A 15,060-nucleotide genomic window follows, 5' to 3' on the forward strand; every position below is an offset into this window, starting at 1 on the left:
TTAGGACGATGATGTAATTGTTGAAACCTGTTCATTTATAGTATAATACATTTTCATTATTTGGTCATTCATTTAGTTCAACACAAAGAAACAAACACTGCGACTGTGGGTGTATTCTACCGTACAATGAACCGTTGTCAGTAAAATGCACCTCTTTACGATAAGGCTATACATAGCGTACGTTCCCTAAAGAAGAAAACATAGTAAACCTTCGATTCATATATAGTCGTTGCCAACTATTACTATATGTTAACTTCTGTGATGTAGGGAACCTGTAAGCGAGAGTACTTTTAAATTCTTGTTATTTAAAACCACTTTTAATTACTCTCAGACTGTTACTTTATTTTTGTTGAATGCTGGGACTTCGTTTCCCCCTCCCCCTCTCCCCCTCTCTCCCGTGTGTGTGTGCGTGTGTGTGTGTGTGTGTGTGTGTGTGTGTGTGTGTGTGTGTGTGTGTGTGTGTGTGTGTGTGTGTGTCTGTCTGTCTGTCTGTTTCTCCCAGTAACACATTATGATCTATTTTGGGATTTTATTATCTTACACGTTTTTGATATTTTGCTGATAAAAAATGCAACATTCGAAAACCTCGGATAAAAATTTAATGTTTTTTGCAGTATTTTCACTTTTAAAGTGTACGTTTTGAAAGAGATAACCAATTACTTGAAGATCATGATGTAAAATGTATCAAAATAGGTCAGAAGGTGTTCCTGTGTCTGTGCCTCTGTCTCTCTGCCTCTAGATCTACCTCTGTCTTTGTCTACCTCTGTGTTTATGTGTCTCTGTCTATCTGTCTGTCTGTCTGTCTCTGTCTCTCTCTCTCTCTCTCTCTGTCTCTCTCTGTCTGTCTGTCTGTCTGTCTGTCTGTCTGTCTGTCTGTCTGTCTGTCTGTCTGTCTGTCTGTCTGTCTCTCTCTCTCTCTCTCTCTCTCTCTCTCTCTCTCTCTCTCTCTCTCTCTCTCTCTCTCTCTCTCTCTCTCCTTCCTCCATCCTGTATCTGGTATTGTTATGTATATGTGTCTGACATTCTTCTTGTTCCATATATAAATATATAAACATGACATTGTAGTCTATTTCAAGGTGCAATACAAATGCCACAGGTATGCAAGCGAGAAGTGCGTAATTTAATTCTTGGCATGTCGCCCACTTTGACTTGTCTCGTATTTACTGACAGAAACACTAGCACCAGAAATAATACAGTAATTTCCCCATGACAAACCTCCTAAAATAGTAACATAGTTTTTTTCTCTCTCTCTCAATACTTGGATCAACAACAGAATATTCATCAGACAAATTCTGTGATAATTTTCTTCAACACTTGAAAGAGAAAACACTGTTATTATAGTCGAGTAAAATTCTAATTTGTATTTCAGTATGCTGCAGATATTCGGTTGTGAGTGACTGCTCAAACGACCGATGAATTTTCTTTCACACCTAAGAAAATGATGTTTTGCGGGTTTTATTTTTTCCAACTTCCTTCATATGATTGAAAACCGGGAAGTAAAACTTGTTTATAATTTGTAGTTTTATTTTCATTTGCATATGTACGAACATGTCGGTGATTTCGGCCGTATTAAAACTTATTCAGCACACTTTGAACTTGGAAAGAAGACGATCTACATATGCATGGTCGACATATTTGTGCTGACTGGACTCGGCAGTATGGGTAGTAGTCTGGTGTAACGTGGCTAGTGATGGAAAAATAATTCTTCCCTTACTGTACATTTCCATATCGAAATAAGTGTTTCAGATTCTATAGAAAAGCACATCACTTTGACAAGAGATATAATAATATTAATATTATAATTCAATTTATTAACCCATATGAATGACAGACTTTGAAATCGGGTTTATTGTATGTATGTATGTATGTATGTATGTATGTATGTATGTATGTATGTATGTATGTATGTATGTATGTATGTATGTATGTATGTACGTACGTATGTATGTATGTATGTATGTATGTATGTATGTGTGTGTATGTATGTATGTGTGTGTGTATGTATGTATGTATGTATGTATGTATGTATGTATGTATGTATGTATGTATGTATGTATGTATGTATGTATGTATGTATGTGTGTGTGTGTGTGCATGTACGTATGTATGTATGTATGTATGTATGTATGTATGTATGTATGTATGTATGTATGTATGTATGCATGGTTCGTTGGTTGTATGGTTGGTAGAAAAGTCGAAGTGTTGAAGTGGATCGATGTACTGACGTCATCTGGGGTATTCCCACTTTCACTACGTCACCACTGCATATCATATGACCTCAAACCACCAAACAAGGAGGTGATCTGAGATGTGATATCTTAAGTCACACCAAACATTCTAAAAGAAACACGTAATGAAATTATATAGAAGATCCTCTTTCTTTATTTCAACTAATTCATTTTGAAACACAGAAGTGTCGAAAATCCACTGCACAGTACTTTTAAAAGCCAGTACTCCTCGTTAAAATCTGTCAGAAAAACCTGTTTCGATCACGCTTTAAAATTATCTGTAAACCTATTAAAATCGAGATTATTATATCATGTTAATTAGAGAATATATAAATATACTTAGTATTTATGATACATATCCGAAATTCTTTTATCACACTTTTCAAACATACTAATACCTGTTAGTAATTTTTTAATGGAGTTTTAAAGTCAACCCAAACACGTACGTCGACTCTCATAGAAGTTACGGTTAGATAAAAATGTTCATTCACAGAATGATACATATATACACGTGTATGGCTCAAATAAACGTTTATAAAACGTACACTTTGTCTTTCAAGTCAAATTCTCGTAAAACCGAGATCGGTGCAAATGGGCACCTACCTGTGCTACCATAGGTCTGTGTCTTTGAAAATCATCATTAAATCTTATGGAGGATCGGAACCGGCACAGTTTACATTATGTGCAATCTGTGATTAAAATCTGATGTTGTGAAAGCGGCTAGATGTCTTTATTTATTTACCTCTATTTCCACCGTGTTGGGACATTTGTTTTTCCGGATGGGCCAGGATGACGGCGATCACCCGGAACAAAACAAATGTCACAACACAATGGAAACAGAGGTAAATAAATAAAGACATCCAGCTGCTTTCACAACATCAGATTTTAATTAGATTGCCTTATTGATGAATTTGATTTTCTTTGTTTTGTTTTTTTTACTTTTGTGAATGTTATAGTCACGTGGTGACGAAGGCGAGACACTTGTGATCACGCTACCGCTGAAACCACAAGTCTCGGTGCTAGTAATGACGTCATTGTGGGAGTTCACAGTTACACCCAAATTATGTAACAGAATACACAATAGGAAACTAAAATAGGCCAACTCCTCTATAAGATTTTCAGAGATTGTCAGGCACTGCTATGTAACCATTCTCAAAATACACAATGGAGAGAATAAACTTACTTCGTACTTTACATATACATCAACATTGCTCTGCAAGTGATATTTCCAGACCTGCTGTTTTAAATTACACCATAAGAAAATAAATTAAACGGTTCATAAATAAAATTAAAGTAACATACCGTCAAATACGATCTGCCAAACCTGTGACACCTATCGCATTTGATATTGCAATATTTTAAGTGGGTCTTTTTTTTACCTGAAATAATGGTAACTTTATATATCATGGCAGCCATCATAGATTGAATTCGTGATTTAACTACTACTTGAGTAAAAGAGCAAAGTCTGCCTTTCATGCTTTTCGTGGGTTAGTCCCACCATGGTCCCAATGTGGACCCTGAATCCGGCCAGGGTCGTGAGTATCGGTTATGGTAGTCTGGGAGTTTCCAACGAGTTAAACGTATCCGGGTGTACGTATCCAATACATGTCATTACGGACGGTCAGATTTAGTATGAATAGAACTGAGATGTATAAAACAAATATCTCGAATGCAAATTATTCTTTTCGGTAAATATCATAGCCTCGTGGCGGTAAACTTCTAGTGCAGTTCAATAATTTACTAACATGCAAATACTGTGGCGGTGATTCAGTCCTGCTTGCAACTTACTCCGTATGCAAGCAGGACTAGCGGTGATCGTGTTCAGTCAGGGTGGTTGCAATAATATTGTAAAGTTCTTGACGTCTGGTCTACAACGCTGTCGTGTAACTTTCTTCAGTTTTGGCCGATGATCGTTTCCATTCTGTTCACCCCAACTGTTGGGGTAGTCTGGAAAGTCTGGGACGCAGACAAACACATGCGACGGGAACTTTCACCCAGTCGAACTTGTACCTGTGAAAAATTAAAGTACAGATTTATAAACGCGTGAATGTCACGATACCCATTTGTAAATATTATATCAATGTTATCAAACTTGCATGTTGTGTATGCAAGCTATGTTTGAAAGATGTCACTCCTGATGTCAGCATATTTCCGGTTTTGACTGTGGTGTTGATAAGCACAAGGAAATACAGGTATCGTAGAAATACCTGGTGACAACTAATATATAACACAGTGTCATCGTCGCAAACCACGGCCTGTTGTACGCCTGTTTTTACAGCTCTGGTTTGCGAGAATGCACTGTGTGTTCTCAATTCCTCTGTTATATACTGGAGGGAGACCGAGATTGCAGAAACACAGAACTTTGCCACCATTCGCATCAATTCATTTCAAGAAGACAGGGAGAAAGAAGAGGAGACAAGATATACAATTGTACTTACTGGTAATATCCATTTTCACACTCTGGTTGTCTTTTCAAAACTCTCACACCGTATGTTACAGGCTGGCAGTAGTTATCGAGCGATTCTCGTGGACCTGACGTGTCGATACACCCACGACAGCGGCACGAGGCTACTGCCATCACTTTGGGAAACCTGTTAGGATCGTTGTCTATCGTAAGGGTCCATGGACAGATTGCCCTATCACTCATATCATGGGCCAAATTGGTCAGATCCAAGGGACATGTAAAGTTGGGTGTGGTGAAAGAGTACAAGTTATCTGCCTGCTGAATTGAGTTTTTTGACGATTCGGAGTCTTCGACTGGAAAGATGGCAAACATCGGGCCTTGTGGGTACAAGGTTTCCTTCTTTTTTAAACGTTTATGAAGGTCTCTCGGTGGAGGTTCCAAACAGCTTGAAACCAAATTTTTTGAGTCATCACTTGCGTCATTTACATCGGTGTTGAGGAATCGTCTGTTTGAGATAGGTGTTTCATTTGGTACGTCGTCTTGTTGATCCGATCCGTCTGACAATTCTTGCGTTTCAAGATTATTTACAGGGACATTTTGCAGGACGGCACTGGCTGCCAATCGTAGGTTTGCGGTGATGAGAATACCACAGAGGTATACGAACACAATATGATACATTGCCTGTTGGATAAAAAAGAATAAGGCTTAGCGTAAATTCGGGCACAGAGAACGAAATATTATTATTACGTAGCTTGCGATAGCTACCTAATGTTACCATGGTTTCAAGAATATTTATAAAATCATCAATTCAGAAGGATGGGCCAGAAATATAAAGTCTAAAACTGAAATACGAGGAAACTTAAATGTTATCAATCTTTAGTCTACAATGTGTTCGATCAATGGCACCTTCGGAAAACGGTGAGACAATAACTGTAAAACATATACCCACTACTCAATGACAATGCTACCCACCTGTTGAATCTTGAATGTTCACTGTGACTTTTCTTCAAGAGTTTTGATCAGACGGTGCGGATCGCCGTTTCTCTACCACTTGTAGGCAAGCCCGTTCAGAATTCTGTTTTCCAAAATAGTGACGGCGGTCTTTTATACCCTTTAAAAAACACCGCGTGAACGGGCGGGAATGTCCCATTTTCGGAAGATGAAGTCATCGTTGCCATTTCCGAGTTCAGACTCGTGACGTGAATGACGTAGCGTTTTAATAACGACGACCATGCTAATCAATATGTACCGACGATCTGGATTCGTATATCCAGTCTCGATTTTAGCATACACCGATAGGACAAAGACTGAAAGTGGGAAATCCCCGCTACGTCATTCCTCTCATTCAGGTTCTCGACAGCGCCCAGCTATTACCTAGCTGCATAGACCCTCCGAGCATGCGGCTGGGGCATGTGGCCAACATGCAGATATTTCGAAATGTGTCGTGTAGGGTCTATGATTACATATGATGTGTGCCGGTGAAATGGAAAGTACGTTATTCTTAATTATCTATTTTTAAGAATTGACGTCTAGCGATTAGAAGTAAACCGTACGAAGTTCTCAGTAAAGCTAATATTAAAGACTGTGCAGTCAGTTTTGACCAATGTTGATACCCTTTTTTATTTTCTAAATATGCTAAGTTACCACCTCAATAACAGGGTCAGAAAGGAAAGTTCCGTGGAACACTCCAAGCCCAAGGAAGTTATTCAAACTCGAAGCCGGAAGCAATCGGAGAAATAATGTTCTAACCTATATATGCAAATGAGGATTGACCTCGAGGTCGCGACGCACAAACCACGGACAATACAGGATACATATCAATAAAACAGGTTGTAAAGAGAAGGGTGTTTCCCGTGCAACCAACTGTTAATCTTTCTTTTTTTTTGGTGTTTTTCAAGTTTATGCAAAATACGAGTCTCTCATCCTATTGCGTTCGTACACGTACGTGTGTATCTGTGTAATACAACATAAACACTACGCTATGTTTATTTATTTATTTCTCCGACCGACACATTTTTCATTGGCTTGCTATACAAGCTGATACTCGACTCATATGATTGTTCATTTAAATAATGTTATGATCAAAACGGTGCAGCTAATTTCAAAATATCGAGTATAAAAAGAAGAAAAATAGATAATACATGCATTGTAATACTTCCGTTGGTTTATCGAGCGACTGTTAATGTTTGGTATGGTCCTCCAGTGATTGCAGACGGTGTATGGACTAGATTACTCATATGACCCTCAAAGGGAGGGACAATTGTCAGAACTGAGTCTGCTAGTCTAGTTCCTATACAGTATCGTTACGATTTATACCTTCACTCACAATGGTTAAACCACTGTCTGGTCATTCAGACAGGGCTATGTTAGGTACAGTCATCACAAACCCATTTTAAACTCGACAGTTAAGTTTTACACATGAAAGATCACACGTAATAAAACTCACAAAGTGACTAGTGTCACTTGCGGCAGGCACACACTTTCTCACGAAACGGACAAGTTGATGACTCATCACCAAACAAACAAACAAACAAACAAACACCAACACAAAGTGGCCTTTGATGTTACCTTTGTTGTTTAAAACTTTTTCATGATTTTTTAAAAAGTTTTACAGATGAATACGATTCTGTCATTTATTGTCACCAGCCATCCTTCAGACATATCGCATGATATGCAATAAGGGACCGCTCAGTTTCTCCTGTCATGGGGGGGGGGTGTTTTTGTCGAGCCGTCGAAAAGTCACTGACCCTTCCCCCCTCTGTAAAACCGAAAAAGGGCTAATCCCCTATAACTTAATTCTAAACCATGATTAACCCCCCCCCCACCTCACCTCATCTAACATATTCTTATACCAGGTATGCAAGTTTCATCGTGACTAAGAGTGGACTGCTTGACTACGTCTTGTAAATAGTTTATAAGACAGCATCATCATGTAATTAGCGACTACACAGGATAAATATATTCAAAAATAAAATTTAATAGCATCTGATTTTTAACAGTAATATAAAAGGTAGGCGAAAAGCTTGAGATGGGAATACGCACACCTCTCATTAGGGGCCCGGGGGTCATAGGGCTTCTCCTCTACAAGCTCTGGAGGTTTTTTTATTCTCAAAGCCATTTTTAGGCTATTCAAAATACATTAAGACAATAACTTCCCAGCTTTACAAGACAGCACCACCATGTATCAGAAAATATTCTTTATACATAGGTTTGAAATATGTTCTTTAAAACGTTAAATGGCGTCATAATTATGGTAATTTAAGGTCAGCGTACATGATGGTTTTATCACTGGTGGGGGTGGGGGGTGGGGGGTGGGGGTCAGTGGGGTTGGGGGTTGGAGAGTTTCTGTACCATTTAATGTTTAGACTGTCCTGGCAATAATTTCACAATAAATCTTTATACACAAGGTTAAAATGTTCAAGAAAAGATTAGTACCAATATGACAGTAAAAAGTTGGTGCATCTGATTGTTGGTTGACTGAGTGACTTCTGAAGTGAGGGGGTCTAGGGGTCCTCCTAGCAGATCTGCAATTTTATGACTGTATTAAGACAATTTTTAGGTTATCCATAACCTTTTTAGGGAAATATTTCACAGCTTCGAAAAGCTAATTTAAGGTAAGTTTTAAAATCATTTTTGTATGTCACATGTATTGTAGTATCCGTAAATTTGGTACTGTGTCATTAGTATTACAGATATCGTGATTGTAAGTTCACTGGTGTATTATTAGATAATTTCAGGTGCTCATACCTACTATGTATAATATAAACTGTAATCTGATGAGATTTTGTGATTTGTAGCGTCGGTAACATATAATGTCCGTATAGAAAGTATACAGTGCATATTAATCCCTCCATACTGAAGAGTAAAACAATTCAGATTAATTTCTTTTATAAACTATCTATGAAGATTATCATTTATACATAACATTCAACTTTTGCCCCAAAGTGCATGCAACATATGTGAAGCATTGGCCATTGGTTGTGAAACAGCTGGCTATTTACACGACATGTTCTGTAACTAGTGTGGTAGGTGATACATGTATATGTATATGAAAAATTATGTTTCAACATCACTCCTGGTGAGGTATAGGTCAATCTGATTAAAATCTGACGTGGTGAAAGCGGCTAAATGCTTTATTTTACCTCTATTTCCATCGTTTGTTTTTGTTCCGAGTGATCGCCGCCTTTCCACTGCCTTTCCACTGTGAGATAGGTGGTAATACCCGGAAGACAAAAGACGCAATGCCATGTGAAAGACACGAGTTAAAGGTAAATAAAAGAGCCGTAGCCTATCTACACATCTGATTTTAATCAGATTGGGTATAGGTACGAAACTGGGACAATAACAAATACCACAGTTCACACAAGGTCATGCCACTGTAGAAATGGATTGTTCGCCCATCACAATCCAAAACACAATGACCCCCAGTGCAAATTTTCCAAAACAGGACCCCTTCCCACTGCCAATTTTAAAAAAACATGGTGCCCCTCCCCCTTCTCAATCCACCCACCCCTCCCTCCCTCCCTCCAGCCGAAGAAACTGACCGCTCCCTTACATTGCGCCACTGTTGTGACCACAAGTAATTGTTTCACTACACTGCGTCAATGATATGACCTATATATATATGTCGTGCCGATATCAATGAGCTCATATGCTTCAAGAGACTGTAGTATGTATATAATTTTGCGTGGGAGTACCTTTGGATAACAATAGTACCTCACGAACTGTTGTGGTTGTGATTGTGGTTGTGACGGGGGTTGTGACTCATCATTGTTGTACAAACGTTCTCATGGGCAGAGACATTGTTTGGGGTTGGGCTGTGTGACGTCATTTTTTCTTTACTATCACTGAAGGTGTGTGTGTACGGATGCAACTATATTTTATAGTAAAAAGCGACAATGCTAAGTTTTACAGCCACATCGTCAAATTGCGTTGAATGTTGACCTAAGATTGACCTGTGACGTAGCTAGAGATGTCGAATATTGGAAAATACGCAGACGATCTAATGTTAAAATTAACTTTATTATCTCTAAAAGTGGGCATCTCGCCAAGAATACAGTCATTTACAATGCTGTAGGAAAACTATACAGGCAGTACTCACATCACGTTCATAATATAATGCATGTATGATACTAGTATATGATCATGACGAATAACAGCAACAGGTTGAAAGGCCATACCATACGTCGAAGTACACCGTTTCCTCATGCACATGTATACTTATAGATTACTGACAGTAGTATGTGAGATTTCTAACAGACTGTAGTAGTTATTGCGCCCTTTGTTCGTTGGTTAGCAGAACCACGAGGAATTATTCATAGTCTTGATCTTTCCATATAATTTTTCTTAATTTCTGAAGAAAAAAATTTCATGAAAGTATCATACTCTGTAAACCATTAATATATCTCCATGTTGCAAACCCAGGTTACAAAATCCACACACATATCGTATACTTAAAAGTTAGAAACAAAACTGAGATGGCATATGTATATCTAGTGCCATACGTACATATCATTAAGAGACCCGAAACCTCCGCATTTTTTAACAGTATATTTATACTCAAAAAACAAATCATTGCAATATAGGAATTCTATCGAGACCACTATCAATTGATTTAAAACGCATGATTTAATTAGAAGTTGGAGTGAAATAGGTATATATTTCGATGCTGTAGTAATGCATGGTTTACTTATCAAAATAGAAACTGATACCAAACTGTGGTAAAATCATGTGGAATGGTAACGAGTAAATGGGGAGGCAAGAAATTAGTCTAGTTCCTATACAGTATCGCTACGACTCACGTTAGGGTTAGAAACCACAGTTGGCATCCAGTCTATCAAGAAATTTAATCTTGCAACTAGTCTAACCTGGAACCCCCCTCCCCTCCCCCGACATTAAATATTGTGAGTGATAACAATAAGAGGGGTCATTAAAGCTCAAAGGAAAAACATATAGTGAAGAACAAATGTAATATGCAAAAGTACAGAAAAAGTGTAGACAGCACATAGAAAGTCTATACAGTACAATGTTTATACTTTGTTACTAGCACTGCATGCTGTGGTACTACAAATGAAAAATATATGTGACGAATTTATTAATGACGTGAGAAAGAATATTACTCCATATTTTAGCACATGCGAATGAAATAACAAATAAAGTGGCCATAATTCGTTTACACATGACGTAAATAAAGCTTTTGATGGCGATAGAGTATCTAGTATCAAATTCATGGCTTGTAGCATTGAAATAATCGGACAGTATTCATTCATTATATATAACCCAGTGTAGTATGTCAAGAGTTTCAAGTTTAGTGCCGCTAAATCCGATTGATCCCGGCCCGGCGACTTCAGGGAATGCACGTCTTAGAATCCCGTCAAGTGTTCCATGAGTGAAAACCAATATAGTGTTAACCCCAGACCTCTATACAAAGGGTATGAGTCTTAAATTTCAACAGTATCCCTTTTCACAGTTGCATTTAACCGTTCGTGTCGCACAGTTATTGTATTTATTGTACATATCTGAGTCTGTTGTGAAATGTTTAGTCTCGGCCTGCTTGGAAAGAAGTACTAGCGAGTTACCGAGGATAAACTTTAGTGAAATGAATGAACGGATGGATGGATGAATGAATGAATGAATGAATGAATGAATGAATGAATGAATGAATGAATGAATGAATGAATGAATGAATGAATGAATGAATGAATGAATGAATGAATGAATGAATGAATGAATGAATAACAAATCAATCAATCAATCAATCAATCAACCAACCATGATCAATCAATCAATCAACCATGATCAATCAATCAAGCCTTTGGAAGAGGCGTTCAACTAAGAAAAAAGGAGATCAATCCCATTCTCACGATATTCTTCATCAGGCTGATATGAAACAAAAATAATCCCAAAAAATGCAATTAAGTTATAAACTATATCTGACCGTTAATTCCAATTGTGTAATGTTTAAGGCTTACTAGTATGGGTCGTGAGTACTTAAACTATAAACAGGACATGGAAATTTTGATATGACTTTAGGAAAGTTTTGAAATATAAGCCCGCTTTCTCGTATTATTTCCTTTTTTGTCTAATTATGGAAAATATTATCTCGACATGATGTTTCGTGTACCTAAATTGGTGACATATATGATTACATTATAAAATGTTCAAAGATGGAAAGATCACGAAATAGACAACAAGTTTCGATCCGAGATTAATATAAGATTACTATAAGAGTTGAACATTGACCTCTATGGACCCCACACGCATCGCGTATCGTGTCAAAGCACTTTATCACAATATGGTAAGGGCGACTCGACCATACTTACTGCAATTATGTTTCTCATCGCAACACCTTTGAAAGACAGACAGACAGACAGACAGACAGACAGACAAACAGCCAGGCAGACAGACAGACAGACAGACAGACAGACAGACATACATACATACATACAGACAGACAGACAGACAGACAGACAGACAGACAGACAGACAGACAGACAGACAGACAAACAGACAACCACTTTTCCATGCCTATAGCACTACAGAACCAAGTAGTTCAGTTGTGCTAATAATGGGTCGATCGGTCGGTTTAAACTATAAATGTATAGTACATGCATGCATATTGGTGAAACTTTCATTTTATAGTCATACTTTTAACATTCTGAATGACTTAGAAATGACAATTAAAGTCAGAAGGAAACTTTGAACCACCCGAATTCTAGCAATAATTGATAATTTTCGGTCAGATATGCGCTCTTACGGTTGCCCTCTGACAATCAGTGACATTGTTGTTTTTTTTAATTCGCCAGATTGAACAAATATAGGGTCGGTCGGGTAACTAGAAATACAGAATTCAGTAAGGCTGTACTAATATGTAATGGTATCAAGTAGAAATATTCAGATATTTGTTCGCTAAATGACTTAAATGGGAACAAAGGGGAAGCTGATGTTATATTAGCTGTATAAGATGCCCAAGAGACATAATTATTACCAACCCTGCACCGTGCAACCTATCGTATAAGGTGATAAATCTGGTTTAGGAGAGGCCTGCTGAACAGTGGTGCTAGTCATTCTGGTAGTGGGGAGCTCCTAATGTTGCCCAAAACAATACCGAGGCTATTGTTTAAAGATATCAGGAGCTCCTGTCTCTGTTTGTTTCCCAGAATGCCTCATCTCAGTGAACAGACGGCCTCTTCTATTAAAGTAAGATTGTAAATGTGTATAACTATACTTTAAAGAGTGTTCACTTGAACACGTTACGAAGACTTGCATTTTAGTTGGGTACTTCAGCTGTGTGTTTACGAACTCTTTATTTTCATTGTTTAAATGGCAATTGTCTTAATCTTACAGGTAACTATGACAACCAACTCACCCATCCAACCAACCAACCAACCAACCAACCAACCAATCACTGATCGATCAGTCGAACGAACGATGGATCATGCAGTCAACCAGCCAGCCAGCCAGCCAGCCAGCCAGTCAGTCAGTCAGTCAGTCAGTCAGTCAACCGACCGACCGACCGACCGACCGACCGACCGACCAATCAATCAATCAATCAATCAATCAATCAATCAATCAATCAATCAATCAATCAATCAATCAATCAATCAATCAATCAATCAATCAATCAATCACCAGTCAGAACCATATTCCACAACATACCTACTGATAATAGCAATAAAAGGTTAAGTCTCTGAGTTTGTAGGCTTCCCTGAATTTATGTTGTCCGTTCTTAGACTATAAATTTAAACTGTAAACTTAAGGCCTGGTGTGGAATGACATGACATGCCATCTACGGTTGAAGTTTGAAATTCATCTTTGTAAGACTTTGACAAAAATCTAATGATTTGCTCAATTTATGGACCAAGTTTAGGTCTGAACCTGATCTCAAAAAGATACACACCACATTCTCCATCCCTTCCTCAACAGCTCAAACAATCTCTCAGTTCTTTGTGAGCCACTCTCTTCTGACCTTTCTTTCTCATCCCACACTCATCTTTCATTATATTGGCACAGCATGTTGGAAGTTCAGAGACTTATATTACATTTCGGCATTTGACAAGAACAGCTGTATGGCCACTTTACATAATAGTTCACATTCACAAACAAATTTCCAGTTCCCCTGGCATTTCATGTACACATAAAGAGGCCATAAAACTGTTCTTATAAACCATGGTATGCAATACAAGTCTCTGCTGTTCAAACATGCTGTGCCAAGTGTTATTAATCCAATTCAGTTGTTTACTTTCCTTGTTTGTAACAGGTTCCATTCGTCAATGGTCTGATGTCAGCAGTTGTACCTGTATCACCAACTATCATGTAATCTATCATATGCAACAGTAATAGTCTTAGTTTGTGTCTATCTTAGTAAGCCGAAACCGTGCTTGCCACTGTAGTAAGTTAACCATCACACTTATATATTCCTACAATATGTTGTCTTACGTAAAAAAAAAATCGTAAAGATGAAAATCAAATAACTGAAATGAAACCACATATAAATTCAAGATCTTCAAATTTTATTGCAATAAAGAAAAACAAATATTTTCCAAATATACATACATTTTTCAGATTCCATATATGGGAGTACTGAATTCTAAGATATGTTACACATCTTTTATTCCTTTTTTGAAGTAAATTCTAAAATGATAAAATAAAGAGTGACATTGACACTGGTATCAACATATTGATATTGACATTGGTACATCTGATTAAAATCTACACCGCAATCCATCACATATCTGAAGACTTCTTGCTGATATCTTTAGAGACCGCACAAATTTACTGTACAGTATTTGTGGTGGCTGATGGCCTCATGACTTGTGTGAGTACTTTTGGATCATAATGGGAGGTGTGTAAATAATTTTCAACATTAGCTACTTTTAGCCGAGAAAAGATAAATATTTGTATCAGCTGTTTCACACTGAAGTGTACAGCATTTTGTACTCATGAATATTCAGTGTTCAACCACTGAATAATGTATTTCTGTTATTTCCCATGATGCAATAGCCCATAGCAAATATACCATACATGCACAAGATCCATACATGCACAAGATCAACTTGATGTTTCTCGGAAATCGCACATAACCGTAATTGTAGATGATGTAAAATCATGAAATGATGCTCCACAACCCATAGTTTATGAAAATGTCTCTAATTCCTCTAGTAGCAATCCCCTTTAATGTAAATCTCTCTATATAAAACACAATACATACAGAACTACATGACCATGGTCACCATGATTGTCTGCTGGTATTAGTACTGTGATATTTTGCATCTTTTCTATGTATATACGAAAAGGAAAGCTGAAGATATAATTTTTTGTGACTAGACCATTTTGTACATGAGTAAAAAATTTTCTTACTTTTTTTTCTTACAGAAATGGACACAGTATTAATCATGACATAACAAAACATAATATAGATGATGTACGT

The 15,060-nt window shown here is 37.5% G+C and overlaps 1 protein-coding gene across 1 annotated transcript; it reads right to left on the reverse strand.

Annotated features, from left to right (window-relative positions):
- Positions 1–2,376: 2,376 nt before the first annotated feature.
- On the reverse strand, positions 2,377–5,701 carry LOC144434034 (interleukin 17-like protein). Its single transcript, XM_078122479.1, has 3 exons — positions 5,604–5,701; positions 4,666–5,312; positions 2,377–4,237 (listed from the first exon to the last, which is right to left on the reverse strand). The coding sequence occupies exons 2-3, from the start codon at positions 5,307–5,309 to the stop codon at positions 4,153–4,155; spliced, it is 729 nt and encodes a 242-aa protein (XP_077978605.1). The 5' UTR covers positions 5,310–5,312; positions 5,604–5,701; the 3' UTR covers positions 2,377–4,152.
- Between the last annotated feature and the right edge of the window lie 9,359 nt (positions 5,702–15,060).

Source organism: Glandiceps talaboti, chromosome 4, assembly GCF_964340395.1.
Source record: "Glandiceps talaboti chromosome 4, keGlaTala1.1, whole genome shotgun sequence".
Classification (NCBI taxonomy): domain Eukaryota; kingdom Metazoa; phylum Hemichordata; class Enteropneusta; family Spengelidae; genus Glandiceps; species Glandiceps talaboti.